This window comes from Aphis gossypii, chromosome 1, assembly GCF_020184175.1.
Source record: "Aphis gossypii isolate Hap1 chromosome 1, ASM2018417v2, whole genome shotgun sequence".
Classification (NCBI taxonomy): domain Eukaryota; kingdom Metazoa; phylum Arthropoda; class Insecta; order Hemiptera; family Aphididae; genus Aphis; species Aphis gossypii.
Window position 1 is genome coordinate 67350927 of NC_065530.1, and position 25155 is coordinate 67376081.

The 25155-nt window shown below is 24.6% G+C and overlaps 1 protein-coding gene and 2 non-coding genes across 15 annotated transcripts in view; all 3 read left to right on the plus strand.

Moving 5' to 3' along the window:
* The window catches only part of LOC126549306 (hrp65 protein-like), a 28402-nt gene extending 8524 nt beyond the window's left edge, over window positions 1–19878 (plus strand). Inside the window, exons 4-13 of one of the 13 annotated variants that reach the window (XM_050198063.1) lie at window positions 65–235; window positions 309–439; window positions 2419–2714; window positions 2779–2969; window positions 4501–4588; window positions 6315–6328; window positions 6579–6605; window positions 9362–12992; window positions 13284–19306; window positions 19716–19878. In XM_050198063.1, the coding sequence (XP_050054020.1) occupies window positions 65–235; window positions 309–439; window positions 2419–2714; window positions 2779–2969; window positions 4501–4588; window positions 6315–6328; window positions 6579–6605; window positions 9362–9508 (1065 nt within the window). In that variant the 3' untranslated portion in view covers window positions 9509–12992; window positions 13284–19306; window positions 19716–19878. Of the gene's footprint in view, window positions 1–64; window positions 236–308; window positions 440–2418; window positions 2715–2778; window positions 2970–4500; window positions 4589–6314; window positions 6329–6578; window positions 6606–9361; window positions 19307–19715 lie in introns of all 13 variants that reach the window. The other 12 variants (XM_050198064.1, XM_050198061.1, XM_050198062.1 and 9 more) reach the window with 12 other exon arrangements.
* LOC126549510 (small nucleolar RNA snR60/Z15/Z230/Z193/J17) lies at window positions 971–1058 on the plus strand. Its single transcript, XR_007603625.1, has one exon. It is a non-coding gene; the product is annotated as a small nucleolar RNA snR60/Z15/Z230/Z193/J17 (small nucleolar RNA).
* Window positions 1915–2002, plus strand: LOC126549508 (small nucleolar RNA snR60/Z15/Z230/Z193/J17). The gene has a single exon (XR_007603623.1). It is a non-coding gene; the product is annotated as a small nucleolar RNA snR60/Z15/Z230/Z193/J17 (small nucleolar RNA).
* Window positions 19879–25155: the final 5277 nt, after the last annotated feature.

Genomic DNA, 25155 nt, shown 5'->3' on the forward strand with positions numbered 1-25155 from the left:
AGTACCAACATATGTGTGTAAGACATGATTTAAATATACTTTAATTCTTATTGGACTTTTATAGGATTATCGTACTAATGCAGAAAAAGCCAAAAGAGAATTAGATGGTCAAATGCGTAAAGGGCGTATGTTAAAAATCAGATTTGCTCCCATTGCTGCTGCTATCAAAGTAAAAAATCTTACTCCATTTGTTTCCAATGAACTTCTAGAATATGCTTTTTCAATATTTGGTGATGTATGTTGTATATTTGCTTTTAATTTTATATTTATTTTAAATGATATTTAATTTTAATTTACTTACTTTTTAGATTGAACGTTGCCAAGTGATGGTAGATGAAAGAGGTAACTCAACTGGTGAAGGTGTTATTGAATTTTCACGTAAAAATGCAGCAAGTAATGCTTTGAAACGTTGTTCAGAAGGTTGTTTTTTTTTGACCAGGTAAAAAATAAAAATTTGATAATTTGAACTAAATAATAAGTACTTGAATAAAAATTGTAATTTAATATTTATTTTTAAATATTTATATACATTATATATAAATATGAATACAAAGAATACTAATTTATAAGCTTATTAACTTATAAACCCTTTCGCCACGCTTTAATACCTATGTTTGGGTTTTATTGTGCCATTTCATGTATTTGAAATTTAAAGGGTAAAGGAAATAAATTATCCTACTAGGAAACACAATGAATTGTTTCATATGTGTGTCGACAATATGGATACAAATATTAAATTACAATACGGAGTAAATGATTTTTTTTTTTTTTAGAGTGGTACCATATCCTTAATATGTGTATTCTTAATTAAGTATACCATGTATAGTCTTATTCTGTTATTTTAATATATAAGTTATAGTTATAATTTATTCTTCATGATGAGATATATTTCTTATTATTCTGATCATCTTTGATGACAATTACTTCATCACCACCCACCTCTGAAAGAATAAAATAAAGTATTTTGTATTCAGTTTGTATGATGACCACATAGTTCATTTGAAAAAAGATGAAATATAGCTATAATGCAATTGTCTTTCGCTCCTATCTGAAATGTGAATACAAATTATAATTATTTTTAGGCTAATAAACTTATTAATACCCCTTTCGCCACGCTTTAATTCCTATCTTTGGGTTTTATTGTGCCATTTCATATATTTGAAATTTCAAGGGTAAAGAAAATAAATTATCCTACTAGGAAACACAATGAATTGTTTCATATGTGTGTCGACAATATGGATACAATTAATATTAAAGTAAAATATAGAATAAATGATATTTTTTTTTATAGAATAATACCATATCCTTGATATGTGTATTCTTAATTATACCATTAAGAGGATGCTATACTAGTATGTGTTATCTCTGTCTTACAATTGTAAATATAGCAAAAACTGTTTTGCATAGGAAAGAACTGAGTAATCTACAATCAACTAAGAAACGAAATTTTAATGACGGAGAAATTAGCTGTGAAATATCTTTTTTATTTTTTTCAATAATAAGTGAACCAAAAAAGTTATTGTTTCAAATTGATTATTTATAAACTTGAATAACTTTTTTTTTTTTTTTTTTGATATTAAAAATATAAAAACTATTATATAGCTAAAGTTTATACATGGTAAAAATTTCGTTTCTTAATCATGATTCATGAATTGTAGCCTTCTTGGTTGTTACTAGTGCAAAACAGTTTTTGCTATGTTTTATATTTGTAAGACGGAGACAGCACTAAGTACAATGTCCTCTTAATGGCTTTTTTCTGTTATTTTAGTGTTTTATACTACTGTTATTTTAAATAATTAGCTGTGGGTGTAGTTTATTCTTCATGATGAGTTATATTTCTAATTATTCTGATCATCTTTGATGACAATTACTTCATCACCACCCACCTCTGAAAGAATAAAAAACAATTTGTATTCAATTTGTATGATGACCACATAGTTCATTTGAAAAAAGATGAAATATAGCTATAATGCAATTGTCTTTCGCTCCTATCTGAAATGTGAATACTAATGATAATTATTTTTAGGCTAATAAACTTATTAATACCCCTTTCGCCACGCTTTAATTCCTATCTTTGGGTTTTAATGTGCCATTTCATATATTTGAAATTTCAAGGGTAAAGAAAATAAATTATCCTACTAGGAAACACAATGAATTGTTTCATATGTGTGTCGACAATATGGATACAAATCAAAAATGTATATCAAAATATCTTATTATTGTTATTATTAACCAATAGTTTTTTCTGAGAGGAAATTATCAAATACTCTTATTATGATGATTATTTATAAATATATACTACCAAGATCTTTGAGTCTATGTGATAAATCTATAAATCTGAGTTATTGTTTTAATTTACTTTTTTTTTTTTTTGTAATTTAATACCTTTTTTTTAATATATTTATATATATTTTTTAGTTCACTTCGTCCTTGTGTAGTTGAAACTTATGAGTTTGTAGACAGTTCAGATGGTCTTCCAGACAAGTTATTGCCCAAAAAAACTATGGATTTCCAGAAACAAAGAGATGTTGGTCCAAGATTTGCTAATCCAAATTCCTTTGAACATGAATTTGGTACTCGTTGGAAACAATTAGCTGAATTGTATAAAAAAAAAGAAGAAGCTTTAAAACGTGAGATGAAATTAGAAGAAGAAAAATTAGAGGCTCAAATGGAATATGCTCGTTATGAACACGAGACTGAAATGCTTAGAGAACGTAAATATTATTATATTTCTTAATATTTAATTAATAATTTTTAAAATAAAATTTATTTATTTAGAATTGCGCCAACGAGAAATGGATAGAGAACGACAAAAAATGGAATGGGAAATGAAAGAACGTCAAGCAGAAGATCAAAGACTTAGAGAAGAAGATATTTTCAGAAGACAGAGTGAAGATCTAAGTATGCGAATGCATCATCAAGATGAAGAGATGAGGAGGCGTCAACAAGATAATTCATCATTTATGCAGGTAGAAAATTGTTAAACATGAAACTAATCAATTAATTTTTTTATAATAAATAACTACTCTGTTGAGTGTAAGTTAATGACACAATTTGATGAAAACATTTTTTTGTATTTTTGAGTTTAAGATTTCATTGTTAACTGATAAATTAAATAATTTTTGACTTAAGGTAAACACCGTAAACAAATGCAGTATAAAACTGATATATATATATATTTTTGACACTATATGTATGATATAGATGGTGCAAATAATTGTATACTTACCTATGTATTTATTTAATTTATTTATTTTTTAAATGTAAACCTGTTGAAGTACAGAATATTTTTTAAATTATTCCTTATAAGTTAATTATATATTTGATAAAATTAATACTAATAATTATTATCATTCAAATTATTTATTTATGTTATGTTGATGCTTTAGGTTAGGTAGACTAATGTAAAAATCTAAGTTGGAGTAATTAGCTTTTAAAAATATTTAGGAGACTGTGTTGACCTTAATTAGAGTTGTGAGTATAAACATTAAAAGTTGAGCATAACTGGAGTTGTAATGTGATGTATAAAAATAAATTAGTGGAAGGCTAATAGTACCAATTAGTAATTTGTGTTAGATCATATTGACTATTTAACAACAGGAAAAGAAAGAATAACTTTTGATTAGTTAATAGACAATTTAGTATTTACTATACAATTTTCATGTTGATTCATTATTTTATTTTTTTTATTTTTTATTGTAATTAAAAAAACCCAGTTTTTAAATATACACTTATTCTATGTGAGAGAGAAAAAAAATAAGATTAAAAAGTTATATACTGATTTTACTTATGGTATCCAACTCCAGAAAATGATTATTATTAGAGGTTATCAAATGAGATTTTTTCCTTTATTACAATTGAATAAGACAAGTCTAGACTATAGACTTAGGCCCATTTCACATGGAGGCATATTGTACACTTATGAGTTAAGTTTACATTGGTTAAGTTCATACGCGCCTATTAGCTAGCAAATTAAACCATTGTCAAAGTGGCTCATATTAACTAAAAACGCATGTGTATGATACGCATCCATGTGAAACGGGCTTAAGACCACTTAAATAATCTATTTAGATCTTATAATACCAAACAATAATTCATTTAGAAAGTAGTATATAATATAGTATATTCTGAGATAATCACCAAAAATTTTAAATTAACAAATTTAAAATAATAATCAATATCAAATTAGTAGAAATAACAAGGGGATAGATTAATATAAATTACATGAACTTAAAGGGTAGTTTCGATAGATTCTAAATAAGTCAGTGTAAAAACATAGAAGATTAGTTATTGTAGATCAATCAAATCTTAAATCATATTAATTATGAGAGAGTATACTTTTCAGTGAATGTAATATTATCATATTATACTAGGGTTTTTTTGTTATTTGCAAAAACATTAATTAAAATAAAAAAATGATAAAATATCTGTTTATGTATTGGCTAACCTCTAATTTGAGTATACTAAATATATTAATGTTTATTATATAATTTATTTTAGGACCATAGAGGACCGGGTAAACCACAGTTTGATGGACCGCCTATTCCTGTAGAAGGTATGTTTGTTCATAAACTCAAAGCTTTAATTGGTAATTAATATATTTATTAATGCAAGACATATATAGTATGACCAGATGTCCCAATTTAAGTGATGAAACAGTATCAGTATATAGTTCGGTTGGGCTATAAAATGTATAGATTTTTGTTATGTATTTTGCTCTTGTCCTGATTTTATAATTTTAATGTTAAAGCATAGTGCATAGATCATAATAATAACTTGTTTGATAAATAATAGTATCCATGTTACAGTTAAAGTGTTGAATCATCTTGGTAATTTATGAATTAACTAAAACATGTAGGTAATGAATATAATTTATAATTTTACTAGTTATTTTATAAATGATCAAGCATCATTTTGTTAATGTATTGTAAAGTTGTTCAAAATATAATCACTGTTCACAGTTAATGTTGAATCACCTGTGCGACGTCTTATCTTTTATCTTCGTTTGGTGTATTTGTATAAAATACAAATTACCATTCAACTATCAAAAGGCTATGTTTATGTTTGCTTATCGTATTATTATAAGAATCATTTCATAATAGTCTTACAGATTTACATTCATATGTGTTAACTGTGTTTGTAGGAAAAAAGAACTAATTGCCACAATTAGCTTTACATATATAAATAAATAAATAAATAAAATATTATAATATATTTTAAATTTAAAAATATTCTATACTTAAACTAAAATTGTAAATATTTTATTCCAAATAAGAAGATATATGTTCACCCATGGGGGGCCATAACTAACAAGAGCCTCACGTCTTATCAGCTGACATAATAACGGTCGCTCGGTGGTGGCAGGTGATTTATTCTGAGAGGTTGGAAATGTAAATTGGTTTGCGCACAAATATTGTTATTTGAAACAGAGTATTAAATAACTCAACAGTACATAAAATAACTAGTTAAAGTATGATTTTCATGTATTATTTCATACTTATACTAACATTTATAGATCAAGTTAAATTGTTCAGTACATTGCTTAGGTCAAATGCATCCACAGAATGAGTTTAGCTGAACAAATAAAATATAGACAAATGAATTAAAACAAATGTTAAATTAATTTTCCCTATTTTTATAACTATGTTCACTAATCTCTTTTATTTTGTTTTTCACGGTCAATTATCATTAGTATTGATAATAAAAAAAAATTATGTATAATTTAAAAATCCTTTCCTATCACTTCTTTTTTTCTAACTTCTTTCTAATTGGATAGGTCTGTAATATATGTCTAGCTTTTTCAAAAAAATATCTGGTCACTCTTTATGCAAGTATTAAAATGTAAGGTTAATGTTTTTCTGATTTGTTTAGCTTTTAATAAGCTTCTCAGTTCTTGTGATATAATACATAATAAATATTACAGTAGAGCCTCAATAGTCTAGGCAAATTCAGGCCTAGCATAGTTTGGATTACCAATTTGTTTGAATTACTAGAGGTTTTCAAGATTACCTACTTAAATGACAAAGATATTTATTTTTAATTCCACCACCTTTATATTTATTGTACTTTAAATTACAAAAATGATAAATAACTTCACCATTATGAATTACAAAAAAATGTTTATAATAATAGAAGTATAGGATCTCTTTTTTCTTAAAACAAAAGAACAAACTACAAAATGTATTTACAAACATATGGACTTGCCGTCCAGATAACCGCGTTCACCTGAATGTCGAAGGTCTGGACTATCAAGGCTCTACTGTATATATTATTATTTCATTATGATAATTTTTTTTTTTTTTTTTGTTTTACAGTACAAGGAGGAATGGTAATGTACCTTTTTTTTATTACTACTTTAAGGTTTAAATATTCTTATTTATTAATGCTAGCATTTTTAGTATTATACAACGTAAAAAATAGTCTATATTATTTTAAATTACCACCCTAAATTAGTATTAAGGTAAAATAGTAGATAACAGTAAATCAATGATTTTGATATTAAATACTTATGTAACTAATGTAAACCTCTTAATAATTATTATATACATAATAATTATTTCTAACTTATTCCCTAACAGGGTGGGGAAAGCCAAGTGGCAAATCAGGTCAGTCTTTTGAAGCATGAATTAATATTTTAATAATTACTTATCACTTCTTAGAAGATGATTGCTTTAGATATTATAAATATTCAAATTTCATGATAATTAAGAACGAGTTGTTGTGTTTGAATTGTTTTGGTGTTTGCAATTTTCAGGATTTATACTTAGATATATATTATTTATATATCCATATAATGCAGCTGATAATAAATATAACGTATTAGAATTTTTAAATTTTAAACATTACAAATGTTTCAACAAAAATTTATTTACAGTATCAGGTTGACAAATATTTGATATTTCCATAAATTTTTTGCGATTGAATTGAATTGAATTATGAAATGTGTGTATAATTTTACACATATTTAAAGAATTAATTGGTATAGTATGTTATAACAATGTACTTAATACTTCTAAAGACTATTATTGCCATTGAATACAAGAATTGACTACTTGATCTATTTAAGAAAATAAGACTTGGGATTGTTTTCATCATAGAAAATATTTTTTATTCTTATTAATAATTATTTTTATGTTTAATTACTAATCGTGACTGATCTATTATTGATATAAAAACAATTCAAATTATTTTTATTGTCTTGGTAGAGTACAAAAATAAAAATTTTAATATTTGATAAAATAAAAAAAATTATTTTTCATATTTTAATTTATAATTTTGTTCAGTTGTTATCGAAATCTAACGGTTTTATTTAAATTAAATTGTATAAATTTAATTATAATTAGGAGTTAATCCTGTTTAATGAACTAACAAGTAACATACTTGTAGCACATTTATTGGTAGAAAAAGTTATTTTTAAAAGTAGAAAAACAAAACTTTCTAGTTACATAAATAGCTGTGAAGTTGCATCCCAAACATTTTTTTTTTTTAATCAAAAATTGCATACACTTATTTAAGTGTTAAATTAAATTATTTATATATGGATTGCATTTAAGATAATATTTAATTTTCTATTATCAACTTATCTTTCCCCTCCTTTTCATATGTTTGATCTCTCCTTTTCAATAAATTTACAACCAAGTAACTCGTATACAAAATATTATTTAAAAATGTTATAAGTTCTTTAACAACTTAAGTGTTGTAGAAAAAGTAAAAAATAAATGTACAAAGATAAGATTGTGACTTGTTTTTAAAATTGATTGGTCAATTGACACTTATATTAAAACCACAGACTTCTATACTAACTAGATAAGGAACTCGTATATTATTTGTATTATTAACATTGAAGCTCGCGTATCAGTTTCCGCCATTTTTTCGGTTGGCAAAACATTACATTTCCTATACAATATGCATTGGAATAACATCGTTTTTAATCGTAAAATATAGAAATAAATGAAAAATGATTTCTATAAAGTATTCTTAATTTTTTTTAAACAACAGGTTTAGGCATCATAAAATACAATACAACATAATTAATATTTACCATATAAAATACCATATAATGCTAACCGAAAAACCTGGCTTCAATTGAAAGCAAGAGATCGCTATCTAGTTCTTTATAGAAATCTGTGATTAAAACTAACAACACAAAATAGGTTCTGTTTAATATAAATTTGTTACTTAGAGATAACACATGCTTATCTCCCAATTAAATAATCATTCTCCTATTATGATATTTTTCTTTTCATTTATGAAATATATACTTAAGTATATATTATCCTCATCTATAATTATTTAATTATAAATTGAACCACTTTGTTTATGTATTTAATTGACTAAAATATAATAAAATGAGTATTATATTATCATCATTTCATTTTTCTTAAATTACTATTACTAATAGTTCTATTTATTTGTTAATAATTTATTGATATTTATTTATTAATTGATAATTTGATTCAAAAATTAGTTTTGAAATAAATCATTGTATTTTCGAGTTATACAATTTTAATAAATTACAACTTGTTTCTATTATTAAAATATGTATGTATCAATTTTAACTAAGAGATCATACTCATAAAATAATCATAGATATGAAGTATAGTAAAAAAAAAACTTGATTAGAACTTCTAATAATATCGAAAATTTCTTTAGAAGTATTTTAATCAATTTTCATTTATTGTTATATATCTTGAAAGTTCAAACAGTGGTTTTTACAACCGACTTCTTTCAATATGATTGTAATTAATAGATTTTGTTAAATTTCTTATCCTATCTAATAATATTGTAGGATCGTAACAATTTTCATTAAGTAATGAGACATGAAAACTTATGTCTGTTTATTAAAATTAAATAATAATTTTATGTGTGTAAATGTATTATATATATATATATATATATATATAATATATATATATATATATACATATATAAACATTTTAGAAGTGGTACTATACTTTTCTTAGTAAATTACTTTTTTGTTTGGTTTTTATTTTATTTAATTAATTAATTAAAAAGATAACCTTAATTAATAAATAAAAATATCTACTAGTTTTATATATAATATTTATATATTATCAGTTTTTAAAAGAATCTATAATATCTGTCTACTGCATAAGTTTAAAAATATTGTGTGCTCATAATATTTATTTTGATTTATAAATCTATAACATTGAATAGTACCTATATCTAAAGTATTTTAGTACTTAAATTTGTCAATGCATATCTCTTAGGTATTCCAAATTTTAAGAAAAGTTTACAAGAGCTTACTTCTTTGAATATTTTGTTTATTTTAATATTAGGTAATTTATTGTTTACATGACTAATTCCCTATGAATGCGTTGATTGATTTGATAACCGATAGGAATCAACGCCGTTCGTGGAAACTTTTGTACGTGACAATCAAGGAGTATTGCCGCCACCAGGCCTTTTCGACGCTGGCCCTAGAGGAGACAGGGGCGGACGGTGGGGTCAAGACAGACGTAACGGCCAGGATCGTAGAAGATTTTAATCTTTCAGTGATTCTAAGAATAAACAGATAATAGAACAAAAAATTGAAGATGGATAGTTAAATGTCTTTATTTAAAGCTAAAATGATTGTCTACTCATCATTGCAACATACATAACCGCTTATGTTTCTCGACATAGGTTAAAACTAATTTTGGTACCTATCTTATGGATTATTTAATATAGGTAAAATCTCATTTTTAGTCAACTGTATTTTTACAATAATGCAAATCATAATTTTTATTTTCTATAGTCTTCTACCCCAAAATAGAACAATTCTGATAATTGAATGATGGATTGCATTTTTTTTTTCACTTTTTTCACAATTTCTTTTTTTTATACTTTTATTGCTGATAGACTGTATGACTATTTAAAACGGCAGTATTTCAATTACCCATAATAATAATGATAGTAATTTTTATATGATTTTATGTTATAAGTGATTTTATATTATTCTTGATACTAAATTAGTCAATGGTCTTAAAAACTAAACTAATTTTTTTCTTTTTAAATCGACTTCGGAAATTATTATTAATTGCGCTGAATATAATATAGTATTAATTTTATAGGTTACTTTGCTATAGGCAAATCTTAATATTACCTCCTAAATCATAACTTATGAATAACATTATGGATTATTTACAAATTAATATTATAGTAGTTTTGTGATGAGAAAGCCAATTTTTCTATGGATTTCTTTGTAGTAATTAATTAAATGCATTTTGGTATAGAGTGTACACAAATATTTGCTTTTATGAGATTTTATATATTCTCTTAAGATGTTTAATTGTATGATTATAATAACAGTTAGGTATACTATAATGGACTACATTATACAATAGTTCTTAATTAGGTAGATTTTTTATTGTATTTTTGAATAAAATACTTTTAAATAGTTGTAATACAAAGTAATTGATTATCAGTTATAAGTAAACGTTGAAATCAATGACTATCGTTATTTTTAAGAAAGACAATGGGAAGAAATATGTCGTATCGCGAGTGAAACTTTGTATTTTTTTTATTAATATATTTAAATGACAACGATAAAATATAAAGATTGATCTATGCAACAGAAAGAGAATATAAACTAAATATACTTAAATTTAAGTAAAATATTTATAATGAACCATTTATTAATTTTTTTTCTTGTGTGTTAGTGTGTGCGTGTGTGTTGTGTGTAGATCAATTTCAATATAATCATAAGTACATTTAGGTGCACGAAATAGTTTATTCATTTAATATAATTATACATATATTTTCCTAATTATACTTCTTACTAGAATTATGACTTGGTGTTTGATATTTTAATCTAAGAAAATAATGTTCAAATAAGAAGTGACCTCAATTGTACAAACTGGGGTTAGCTGACTTATTTAAGTAAAAAAAAAAAATTAATGTTAAACTTAAATTTAAATATAAATATAAATTCTTATATCTTGATGAAATGTACCTTATTTTTTTCTACCATATTCAGTATTTTTCTCTTGGTTTGAATAATAATAGAAACTTTTTTATTTTTCAAAATTGTAACAATTATATGAGTTAATTTGTTACGAAATTACTTAATATGATGTATAAAATGTAATATTACATACTCATCAGACTAAAAATATTTCAATAATGAACCATATTTTAGGATCATATGATTTGTAGTAAATAATAAATGTTGTATTTAGTTCAGAGGTGAAGTTTGATTTTCTGCATCAATATACTTTACTTGTTGAAATAAAATCAAACTTAGGATTAGTATTTTTATATAAAATATGTACTATGAATTTTTAATGCACTTGCTGTAGTAATTCTTGTACCTAATTTGATGTTTTAAAAAATGAATACTATTTAAAAATAATAGTAATCATGATCATAAATTAGTCAAACGAATTGGAAGTTTAGAACGCTACCAATAGCCAGTTTATTTGTCATAGGCATAGGTGGTCGATATCAATAAATTTACGAATTAATAAGAGTATTATATCAAATTAACTAAAATAAGAATATATTATTTATATTTGAAAAATATAAACTCAAAGAAAAATATTTCTGGTTCCTCGAATTTACTCATCTGAGTTCTGGCTACTTGTAGTAGGTATATTAATAAGTATTTGTAAGATTAACTGCTTTCCCTAATCTTTTATCCTATTGATTCAATAATTTAGTTATAAACCTGTATTTATAAATAATTATGTAATGACAATTTATATTTTTATAAATTGTTCAAAATACAAAATTGATTTAGAATTAAAATAAAATAAGTTAATTATTCTATTAATTATTATCCAAAAAAGTATTAAACGCATAAATTAATCAAAAATTATGAATGCAAATATAGTAATATTTTGATATTCAGTTATTATTTATTAATAGAAATAATTAATTTTTAATAGTAATCACATGATATAATTGTAATGACACAACTGTAATAGTATTTTAAATTTTTGTTACCACAATAATTAATGATTGATTAATGAGAGTGCAGGTTCATGCATATTAATAATGTAAATTTTATAAGTAAAAATCTTGATATACAGATAAACATAATACTTTAGACAGCAAAATATATTTACCTATTTTATCAAAAATATCAACTAATATTTTGAATTATTGCAGTACATAAAGAAAAGGAGGATGTAGATTTCTAAGGCAGGACAAATTCTCCATAGGATTATCACTGGCCATAGGTACTTAATTAATGAGATGAATAATTAACCTGTTTATTTACCACAACAATACGTACATCAGATTCTATTATTTAAATATTTATATATATCGGGAGCGGACTGTGTAAATTAAAATTTAAGTTACGTAAAATAAATATTCTATTAATAGTATAGCTGATGTTTGTATTTTATAGGAGAGGGGTTAAAATCATCCTACAAAAAATAATCCGATCAATAATTTAAAAATTGATATTTTTATTTTTTTAAAGTTTAATCTTCTCCCCCCCCCCAAAAAAAAAATAAAAAAATATTACAACTAATTTTAACAGAAAAAGTTAAAAATATTAATATTTTAGCAGTGGACTAGCTAATCATATTACACATAATAATTATTATTTTAGATATGTTTAAAATTATTTCAGAGATTTGGTCAAAAATATTAAGTGAACAATTTTCCACTAAAAAAAAAAACTTAAGAATTGGTGTTTAGTTCTAAAATTTAAATATTAAATTACGGGTTTATTATTGCCAGTTTCTAGACACATAAACATGTTAAGGGTTTTACTTAAAAAGTATTTAATTTATCCTTTGGTTAATGTTCAATAATTTCGTGCTAATCTTAAATCATTTATTCCTTTGAAATGACTTGATTTGTCCATGATAAATTCCAAATTTGTTTTGCATCTAGTTTCTGTTTGCATCTCCTAATATAGAATTTGGAACATACAGAGGCCATTCAAATTGACCATCGAGAGGCAACAGTGTTTTGTATTTATATAACACTTTTAAAAAATGACGAAGAATTTAATTCTTCGTTAATTTGATCTGAAGGTATGTCTATGAAAATATTTGTGATAAGTACGTTTATAATTTTAACGAAGGTGAGCAATAATTACCTGACAATCTTCATACTATTTCATTGGTACTAAATTATTAAATCAGAAGATAAGACAGTTTTATTTCAATTATATTAATTTTATTAAAATTAAGGTATTATAATTATAATTATTGTTACACATTATTTATAAGAACGTCGTAAATGTTATTAATAATACATTGAAGATTGCCTGGTTTTATACTTAATATTATTTTAATATTCTATGTATTTTCATAATTTTTCAGCATTCTCAATATGTCAACATTGTGGTTTAAAACTTGATGTAGGCAGTTCAATTGAATAATTGAATCAAAACAAAATTATATAAATAAAATATTATTTTAACAATAACTTTTGTGGCATTGTATTGATTAAGTTGGCCGGTTAAAGGTATTAAATGATAATAGTCGCACGAGACACGTGAGAAGAACATTTATTTATAATTAAAATGAGCCAATTTTGATTAAATAACTACGATGTACTTTGTTTTGATGATTATAATTTTGTTAAGTTTAATTCGCTGAACTTAGTGGATTTTGTTATTTTTTTTTAATTTATATAAATGTACATTTATTACATTTTTTTAATACTTATTAAATAACAGTACTATCTTTTGGCCAATAAATCATAATAATTCCATTAACGCTGAAGAATTAATTAAATTTAAATACATTTTTAGTAAAATTTAAAATTATAAGCATCAATTTGAAATAAATAAAAATTAACTAAAGAAAGAGAAAATGTTAAATAATATTATTTTTGAATTCTTAATGTCATTATTAATCTAATCAAAATTTTTAATATAATTCTCTTTAAATTACTTAAAGTAGGCTTGTAGACAGGCGTGCACCACGAGTTTTTGTTTGGGGGGGGGGGGGCTTAGTAATTTTTCTTTTACATTACACACAAGTAAACCTTATCGCGTTATATTTAACTATTATGTATATATGTATGTGTATCTAACATATTAATAAAATTTGAAAATAAAACATTATCATTTATCATTGACCATTGTTATACTATATGTGCTATAATAATGTGTAATTTAATGAAAAAATATTTTTTGAGGGGGAGGCTTAAGTCTCAAGCCCCCCTTGGGTGCCCCATTGCTTGTAGATATGATTATTTGTTTAATTCCATTCAAACAAAAAACATTTGTTAAATTGTTATTGTTTGGATTTTAATTTTTTAATTTTACTCAAACCAGATATCTCGATTATCGAAAATGTAATTTAATATTTTTTTATTAATTTTTTAAATTAAATTAAATATTTAAAACAACAACAAGTTAACTTTTTAAGTATAATTTTGTAATTTAAAAAAATATATGTTCTTATGTTATATTTTAAGTATATAATTTATATATTTTTTTTTTAATGTTAATGAACAATAAGTTCTGAACATCAAATAATTATCCAACTAATTGTGATAAAATTTTATACATATTATATTATTAAATTAGTTGTAGAATAATATGCAAATAAATAATCGTTAAATGTTTAATGGTAATTTAGTATGACATTCAAAAATTTAAGTAGTAGTACCGGCAGCTCTATGAAATTTCTGTTTTAAATTTTTAGAGATTCAAAAACTTAGTGGAAAAAAGTTGTTCGTGGTTTTGATGATTTTTGAATAAACGAAAAAGGTGTACCGAGACAATATTATAAAATCATAATAAGTGTTGTAATGTAAGCGTCCTGTATTATTCTTCTAACATAGTAACATCTACCAGTTAATTAAATTAATTTGCAGATAAATGGGTATTAGTTTAGTATGTGATCGACCGAGCGAAAATCGAGTTTATTATGTGACCTACCAAAACAATAATCTATATTATAGGTACGGAAAATCTATGCTTGCTTACTTCTATTATATACACTGATTCTACTGTCAGTCTATAGATATTTTAAACCTAACCTAACTTAATTACAATAAGTGTATTGCCAAAAATAAATTATAATAAAATAATTTTTTAACATTTTTTTTTACTGAAGTTTCAAAAGTAATTCGTTATCTGTAATAATAAAATAACCTACATTTTACTAGATTTTTAATTTGACTGTTTTTAAATTAATCATCGGTCTTGTAAGTCACGCATAATATACAAATTCCCGATACGGTGGGAAACGTGTCCGGTAGGTCACATACTAAACGAATACCGATAAATGTATTAAGTATAGGTCTCATTTTTAATCCGTTGTGAACCGGATGAAATAACTGTGTTTCGAATATGATGCGTACCAATAATGTTTTTTATGCGTTACTAAATGTAGTTATTATTATTAATTAAATCGTATCAAGACGATTTATTTATGTAAATTATGGGTTATTTAATTTATTAATATTATATACTATCGAATGGCATGTCTATTAAAATTACAATGATATATTGTGTATAGCAGGTCCGGATTTATATGTAATACTTGATTCGACAATTCTGATTATAAATCTGTATGTTTCATAATTACATATTCAAATGTTAACATTAATTACGGCGTTCTTTTACTATTCGAGTAAAAATAACATATTGATTGTATTTCTGCATAATAAATAAAATTTTGCATGTACGCTAAAAAAACAAATGTTTCAAAATATTAAAAAAAAAATTATAAAATACAAGGACATGATATTTATTGAGTAATAATCGTTGAAGTTTCCAATTAGAACATTTACTCTGACCTATTTTATAACTTTTCTTTGAAATGATAAATTACCTTATCATAAACTTTATAATATGCCTTTTATGGTGACCATTGGTTTAGAAAAAATAATAAATGTTTTACATTTCACAGAAAATTTTTGAATTTTATGTAAATTCGATATAACAATATTTTACGGTTTTCAATTAAATAGATTTTGCAATTACTAATACACTCCGAATAGGTTAAGATTTTGGTTATGCATAGCTTACTGTGGGTGGGCCAAGTTAGTAAAATTGCTTCATTAAGCTATCCGTTTTTGTAAAGAATTTAATTAATGATTATTTTTCAGCTGCGCGCCGTAATTTGTGCGTGAAAAAAATCTTTAAATAATCGTCATATTGATAACAGTATAGTATAGGTGCGCGTATACCTACATCATGCGCGCCATATTATTATTTTATTATATTGTAGTTTTTATGGATCGGAAAAATAAATAAATATACCTATTGCCGGAGACGTTATTTCGCGCGTTATAAAATGACGTTGGAACTGTTGTGGTAAGTTAAAAGAACAAAAAAATTATTCGTTGCAGTCATCGAACCTGCTCATCCAGCGTCGTATTCGGTGTTGTCTTAAAATGTGATGGTAGAATTATTTATATATGTACCCAAAGTATATAAATAATATCTTTTCAATCTGTAAGATTTTTATATTAATTTTTTTAGATGAAATATTGAAGTATGTATAATCTGAATGATTACATTTTTTATTTACGTGAAAAATGCTGTTAGTATCTTAATACGAATATTAATTATTAAATGATAAAAAAGTATATCTTTTCTTAGTGTAATTAATTTCAAAAAAATTTGTTTTTATTGTTTTTCAATTCAAATCTTAGTCTTGTAAACCACTAGTCAAGAATGTGTAAACATATATTTTGTGTACTACACTGTATAAATGTTCTTTTATAACGAGTAATTAATGTAATGAATTTATTTTGTGTGCAATAAATATTAAACACATTAAAAAGTTAGTTGTAGTCACGATAAAGGGAGAGGGTTGGAACATGTAAATTGATGATATTGACCATGAAATGTCAAAATATTCCGAATACTTAATGATAGTGTTCTAAGATAATATTATATTACATGGTTCTTTATTCTGGGCGTAGGTACGTATGGGTTCATTACGATGTGGCTGGGACTCAAATCTTGTGTGATATAATATTGTAGTCTTAATTATATTATTGCAAGTACATGATATTTGCAATTTGTGTGATTTATAAAAATGTGTTCACGTATAGTATACTGATCTACATTTTGGCAAACCTGGAGAATACGTCCCTCGCGTATTTCTCAATTCTATAACGAAATTAGTTATTGCAAAATTCAGTAAAGGATGATTGTGTCTAAATGTATACATTTATATTATTTACATTTTAGTATTACTCAGTTGCGGGTTTTTTTTTTTAAATTCTATGGGTCTAAAAAATTATTTAAAGACATAATAATTTTGAAAATCCCGATTTTTATCATTATAAAAAATACTTTTTATATTTCATAGATACATTTTAATTTTAATTACTTACAAGTCAGTAAATAGTTACCTAACTAGGTAATGATTTTATTTTAAATTTTTGTAGTAGGAATTTACTTTACTAAACGTGTAAGTTGATATAACTATTAAAAATGAATAAAAAATGTTTTAATTTAAGTACCAGGTTATGTATTTAAAAAATAATTTTCTTTTTATAAACACTATAATAATTTATATTAATATTACTTGTATCATGTTTTCAATTAGATTGCTTGTAAATTATTTGATCAACAGTTATTACCTAATAATTTACGTTTCTAAGTGGTGGATGTACACTTGCAGTCTCATGTTAAGCGGTTGGTTCTTTTTTTTAGTCCATTACGCAGGTCCTCGCTAGACTCCGTTATATAATAACTTTATAATGATTGATTTATACACTTGAGCGTGGACATATCGATAAAATATTACCAATATTATAATATTTACAATTATGATCCAACCTAGTCTTTATGGACTATTTCATATAGGTTGTCCAATTGTATATAAATATACGTTACTTAGGGTAGTTACTATACATTATCAAAAATATTTTTAATTTATACATAAAATATAATGTGGTGTAGGACAAAGCTAAATAAAGTAAATACATTTTTTTGTTTTATTTTTGTTAATTACCAATAATTTGGTTTGTCAGTATAATATCGTTCTATACACAGGTATACTTCATATTGTATAAATATTTTTTATTAATGAATTTATTTGACAAGGGCGTGGAATTAGATGTGGGGTTTTGATCTCCAAATGGAAAGTACAACATTGTATACATTTGTTTAGTATGCATAGCCTAGTGTAATACAACAAAGTTCTTTAAATGTATATATTATATTATAATTTTATGTAGTTGCAATTTTTGTAACCCAACGAAAATTCTTCATTTTCGTTACAATTTATCACCGCACAAACATAACTTCTTACGCCTCTGGGTATTTATTAGTAGTTTTTTTGTCAGATGAGCTCACTATCAAATAAGATAAAAACTTTTAAAAACGTTTCGAGAATTACAGAGATAATACTGAGATTTTTAGATTTGTATTGTGTTAGTGTTATTATTCTGGTGTATGGCCGTGTTTTATCTGTAGCTACCGTCAGTTGAAGTTGCAAGTATCATAATATGTCCCTAAGTATATATGTATTCAAAAAAGCACTTGAACAACAATGTAGAAAATCTAAACATAAGATTTATAATATTTTACCCTTTTTTAATCAGCTCGTTTTGAATTCTTTTTTGGAAATGAATTTGCACTAGCAATAATAATATTAATGGTTTCACGGTACAATTCAGTGCGCGTTTCGCACATTTGTGATTTAAATTCATCAGACTGTTCGTGGATTAAGGTTTTGACTTGACCGTGGTTTTGACCTATAAATTGAGTCACGCAACACGATTTACTGCCGTATTGTACATAATATATTACGTATATAAAAAACCACCCTCTCCCTGCAAATGCATTGTAATGTTGTAGGTCATCTCCGTCGTGTTATGTACTTATCTTGAATTTTAAAGATCTTATTAAATAAATATGTTTTCCATTATATACAGTGGCGTATTTAAGAGACAAGAGGAACAAGAATGGATCCTCCATCTCGTTGGGTCTTAGGTTTTTTTTTTAATTTTAAATTAAACAAAGTAAAGAATAGATATTACTGTTAAAAAGTTTAGGAAGTTAATAATTATAGAAGATTTTAGATACGCCACTAATATCCAAATTTTTAAATATTTTACACTCCCTTCCCACGATGACGTGCGCTTACGCGTGTCAATATATTTTGTCTAAGCGTTAATATGAAATTTATTAACATGTGTATTGGTTTGTTTTACATTTAATTTTCAGATTCAACTCTGTTTGGCGTTTGGTTAACAGCATCATTTCACTGAAGAAATCAACTGGATTAACGCATTATTGTTATTGCGGAATTATGGAATAAATCTGTTTCACCCATGTGTGTGTGTGTGTGTACGCATATTACATATCATAGAGTGGCCACACGCGCATAGTTCTACGTCGCATTACTGTAACAGTAACGGTGAGGTATTGATTTTTGAAATATTACACTTAAGCTTCTCCACCTTAGCCATATCACTGCAGTATGCTATCCAATGCACCATTACAAGGTATTCACTTAATTAAACTAAAAGGATTACTAAACCTCGAAACCATCCTTTCGCCCTTCCATGTAAATAAATACCACCGCAGACTACTGTTGTAGGATGAATGTGTCTGCAGCACGAAACCCCATTATTGGCAACGGTTTATCAACTTTTTTTATGTTTTTTATAATATACTTTTTAATCGCCCCTCCATTTCACAAAGGTCGACCCATAAATGGGTGTGCCAAATTTTACGCTTTTAAAAAATAAATTTGGCAGTGTTAACCTTTTGAAACATTTATGATTTGATTTATAATAATTTTTTTTTTTTTTTGGTTTTAATTCTACAGCTATCTAAATTGATGGGGTTGATACGTCATATATTGTTTGGGTTCAGACCAACAATGGACCGTTTGCAGAGGATGTTGATTAGCGAGAAAACGAAGAAAAAATGTTTTACGACAACGTATATCAATTGAAGACTTTCAATAAAGTAAACATTTCTTAACATAATCAATCTTCTTTATTATTTTATTCCTTTCATGTTCCATTAAACAATCCATCATATGTCTGCATTCAACATTTATTTATACCCTAATATAGACTGCCGTGGTTCCGTAGTTTATTGGCTAAAATGCGGATGTTGCAGAATAAGTTAATTTATAATAGAACTAATGTATTTACATTTCTCTCGTAATATTTAGACTAAGATAAGTTATTTGTCAACAAACAATTATTAGAGTTATAATGATTTAAAAAATTCGAATCCCATAAATATAATAGAGGTTTTTATTTTTTAGTTAGTTAATCAATTTAAATATGCCATACAATTGTGTCAATAATATAAATATTATAGTGAATTAAAAAGAACAAATAATTATTATATAATTGGAACTGAACTCTAGTGTTGGTGGTGGGGGGGAGAAGCTTAATTACGTGCTCATCAGATCGGTACGTACTAGTAGTCATTATATGCATTACCATTTACCATGGTTCATGATACTAGAACAAGCTATTACACTAACGATTGGTGTTTCGAGCAAAATGTAGAAGTTTCTACAATCTTAGAATATGAAAATATAAAGAGAGAAACGACCACAGTATGAAGATGATCTTAAATCTAGACATTAATGACTAAATTAACAAAATTACAATTATTGTAATTAATAGTTCTAAAATATAATATAATTAATTAATATAATTTATATAATGTTATTATTACTGATACTATGTTGACTCAATGTCTATGTTCTGGTTAATGAGAAGTAACTTGGTATTGTACAATTCAAACACTTTTTTATATTAGTGTTGTGAATATTTTTGTTAAATCTTTATAGGACTTAATATTTAATATTATTTATACAGCTTGGGGACAGTACTGATTTCCCTTATGAAAACTATGATTAAAATTTAAATATTTAAAATTATTATTAAATATTAATATTGAAAACCATGAAATATTCTAAACAAAAGTAGAGTGTATGTTACTGGAAAACAATTAACATAGTACCTGTAATAAATTATATTATATTCATAATTAAAGTGTATATTTTTGTATCGTACAGATTTTTTTAATGAAAGTATGTTTGTTATAAATACAATTAGAAAAGAGAAAGTAGGTAACCACTCTGCTATAAAGTAGAAGTCGACTACTTTATAATTGAGTGGATTACCGTGTAATGGATATATTAAATATTTTACATTTTTAACTACAAATTTGCACATTTTTGTGATTTTGCCTTATTTCTCAAAATGTGAACTTCAAATGTTTACAAATCTTGTGCTGATGTATCTTGAATATTTTTAAATGGCTACCATAAGAATTATGAGGAATATGGTGTTACATTTTCATACTTTTCGACCAAGTAAAAATGATTTCTTTAGAGTACCAACAATATCCAATTGTAATCATTGTTCCTTTTAGAATCTAAAAAAAGTTATGTCTTCGAATACTTGACAAGATCAATAGTAATGCGAATCTGAACAATATATTTATTATTTTTTTATTTAATTCATACACTCAAACCTTTATGTCTATTATTCATATTGCAGATGATTCGAGGTATGCAGAGTATGAATATTGTTATTGAAAGAATTGACAACATTTATGTCATCATATTTAATTTTAATTTTGTTCAGTTCTTTCTTTTACACATATGTAATGAGTGATTCAGTAACCTGGCATAACTACCTTTTTTATTTTATAATAATGAATGTACTCTAATATTTTTTTAAAAAAATTTTAAGTATACTTATATAAATACCATATATTTCAATATCATTATATGTTTTATGCAATTTTAGAAATTGTGTTTTTTGTTGATACAAACTTCTTTTTCAAACAAAAACTCTATTTTATCAAAGATTTGTTATAAATTGTTTTTTCAGATATTAATTTTGAAAATGTTGACGTATCTAAATGCCCGAGTAATTAAATTGTTTTTAAATTTAAAGGTACTTAGAGTACCTACCGTCATAGTTGGTGATCGTTGGTGGGAGGGGCCTAAGCGCCCCCAAATTATTGAACACTTCAAAGTATAACGTGTCATTTAGTGAAGTTATGTTTAAGCTCCCACTATCCCTAAAATTCAACCAAATCTCCATCTATGCCTACCTTATAATTCTTTCCAATGACTATAAACTATAAATATTTTGTAATAAATTAATATTTATTAATACGTAATTACTATAGTTTATTTTTTATCGTACGTTATTATCCTAAATACACTAAGTAACAGTTTAATAACTTATAATCGACTTGGTCAAATTTTAATTAACCTACATAATTAATTTAAAAAAAAAAACATCTTGATAATTAACAATAAAAAAGCTGGTTCTCATTTAAAAGAAATAAGTTTGTATGTCACAAGGTATAATCCTTAAATATCATAAAAAATCGAAAATGAGTAATCACGTATACTTAAAAATTCAAAAAATCAGAATAATTAAGTTTATGTAAATTAATTTATTGAATAATGTATGTAATAAAAATAATATTACTATAATAATTTATTATATCCTCAATCAGACTATGTTCTCGTTTAATTTACATTATATCATTTTAAATTGAAAATTACACATGGAATGCGGACTACAAGAAGGTGGTAAGTATAATTTCTGTAAATTTAAAGTAATCAGTAATAGATTAAACGCACATCATTAATTATATTCCGATTTTCATCTACCTATATTATAAAATATCAATATTATACTGACTATACTAATAAAGTTGTTATATAATTTAGTTGGTAGGTAGGTATATAGTTAAATGTTAGGTTAATCTTAATTTTATATAAATATAATAATATATATTTCTTAAAAAATTATATATGCCTTTAGACAATAATTGTGAAATAAAATATTGAAGTACATATGTGCAAAATTATCAATAATAAGTTAAAAAAATTACGAAACAAAAATATTTCTATCATATATGAGTGTGCATAGGTAATGAATTAATATTGAAATATATTATAAAAAATGTCTTAATTTTATTTTATAACTATTTTGCCTTTTAGATTTTACCCCTTCCCTTATAATATGTATACCTATGCACAATTTGTTTTTGTACCAACGACAAGTTAATGATCAGTATGTTATGAACTTTCGTTTCTTTCAAAACACGCTACATTTTTCGCGCTGACCTTGTTCAAAGCAGTGATGTATTACGTGATAAAATATTAAGTTTAATTTTGGAAAATTTACATAAACATAAAATAAATCTGTTATAGTAGGTAATTAAGTTACTACTTAGCAGCTACCTACGAATTAACATAGGCACCAAACCATTACATAGAAATATTGTAAATTTTTGTGATTTCAAAGAATTTTATTAAATTATAAATTTGAAGTACTTCTAAATAAAAATCGTGCTGTTGAGAATCTAATATTTGAACATTTATAAATAAAATTACAAGTTAATATTTTTCATCATTATTTTTTTGAAAATGATAATTTATAATCATTTTATTCTATTGAATTAGCGTCCAAGTATTTATAGTTTTGTTTTTACATCAGGTATATCAATCATAATTAATTAAACATTATCTTATGACATTACGAAAATCAATTACTGTATTTATAAGTACAATAATGTTACTGGATACAGTAATTAATAATCAACACGATTTAAGCACTACCTACCTATATATTATCTACTATATTCTTAATATATATGTTTTATGTTTATTACTTGATTTCTTGATAGAATGCATAGTGAATAATATAATGTTCATCTATTAGTTGATAAACATAGGTGTTTCAGTGTTTGTCCTAAATCACTAATATAAAATTCTAAAATTGAAAAAGAACTTAAGATCATGATAACTTGTTTTTATTTTTTATGATAAATAGTTCTTATTAATTATTTCTATATAAAACAAGATAGGATAACATGGATGCTGATTGTGAATTTATATTGCATATATACTTAATATCCTATATATAAACACTAAATTACTTCTACTTGGATAAAAAGATATTAATGTAACTAAAGATTTAAATAGTAAATTTAATTTAATACCTTTTCAAAGATAATATTGTAGAAACCGTTTATTTTTAGTATATTATAATATAATGAATGTTCTATATGCACCTAAATGTATAGAAGAATATAAATGATCATAAATACAGTATTTGCATAGTTATTAGTTAAATTAATTGATTCTAGTAAGAGTAATAACTAATTTAACATTAAAACTATCAACACTGCGGTTAAAATTATTCTAGTATTTATTTTTACAAACAAAAGAATACTCCATAAATTATATTGTAATAATTAAAGTTTGTAATTATAGAATCTGAATTATAATAGATATAATTTATACTACTCAATATTGAATATATATATTCATATTATATTAACAAAGAAATAATTTATAGTATATAAAATAAATGAAATTTACATTTAGATTAAAATTAATTAAATTCACTATTTATATTTTATGTATGTAAGCGTGATTGTTTAATTCATACAATTATTGTTAAAAATTAATTGTTGAATGCATTTGTATGTTCTTTCAAAATATTATTTATTAAGGATATCTAGTCTGGTTTGCTGCAATGGTCGTCCACTAAACCGGTATTAGTATATATTTGGGTGAAATGTTAAGTCTATAGCGATTATGTCACTGTATTATATACTTAACATAATATGAACTTTTGCTAACCGATGATCCATTATTTGTTTTATACTACGATTTAAATATAATTATCTATTATATTTAGGTCACCATTACTTTAGACACGGGTCTAGTCATATCACTAGCCATTAAATAACCTATCTACGACTTCTAGGTTAGGTTTCGACTTTCTTTTTATTATAGAAACGCGTCAAAATATAATATAATGTAATGAATTATGGGTACAATATACTCACTACAGCCGTGTAGCTAAATAGCCTATTCAGGACGCCGTGTGAACATAACTTCTAAATTGATTGTTATAAAATAGGTATATAAAATAAATCGTACATTTTAATGAAATACTGAGAGATGGACTTATTTATGACATTGTTTTACTTTCAGAACTGTATCGATTAAGTACGTGAAATTATCATCCGATAATATGATAATATCATATGATTCGGCATGTTGTAAATATTTATTATTATGTATATTGTAATAATAAGTATACATATTATATACATACTGCACTACTGTTGTAAGACATAGTATACCTTTTATCACTAGAAATGTCAGATGTCTTATTTATAAATGAGTAGGAACTATATAAGATTTAAAAAAATTGATAGTAAATGTAACTTTTTTATTAGATTCAACACCATAATAT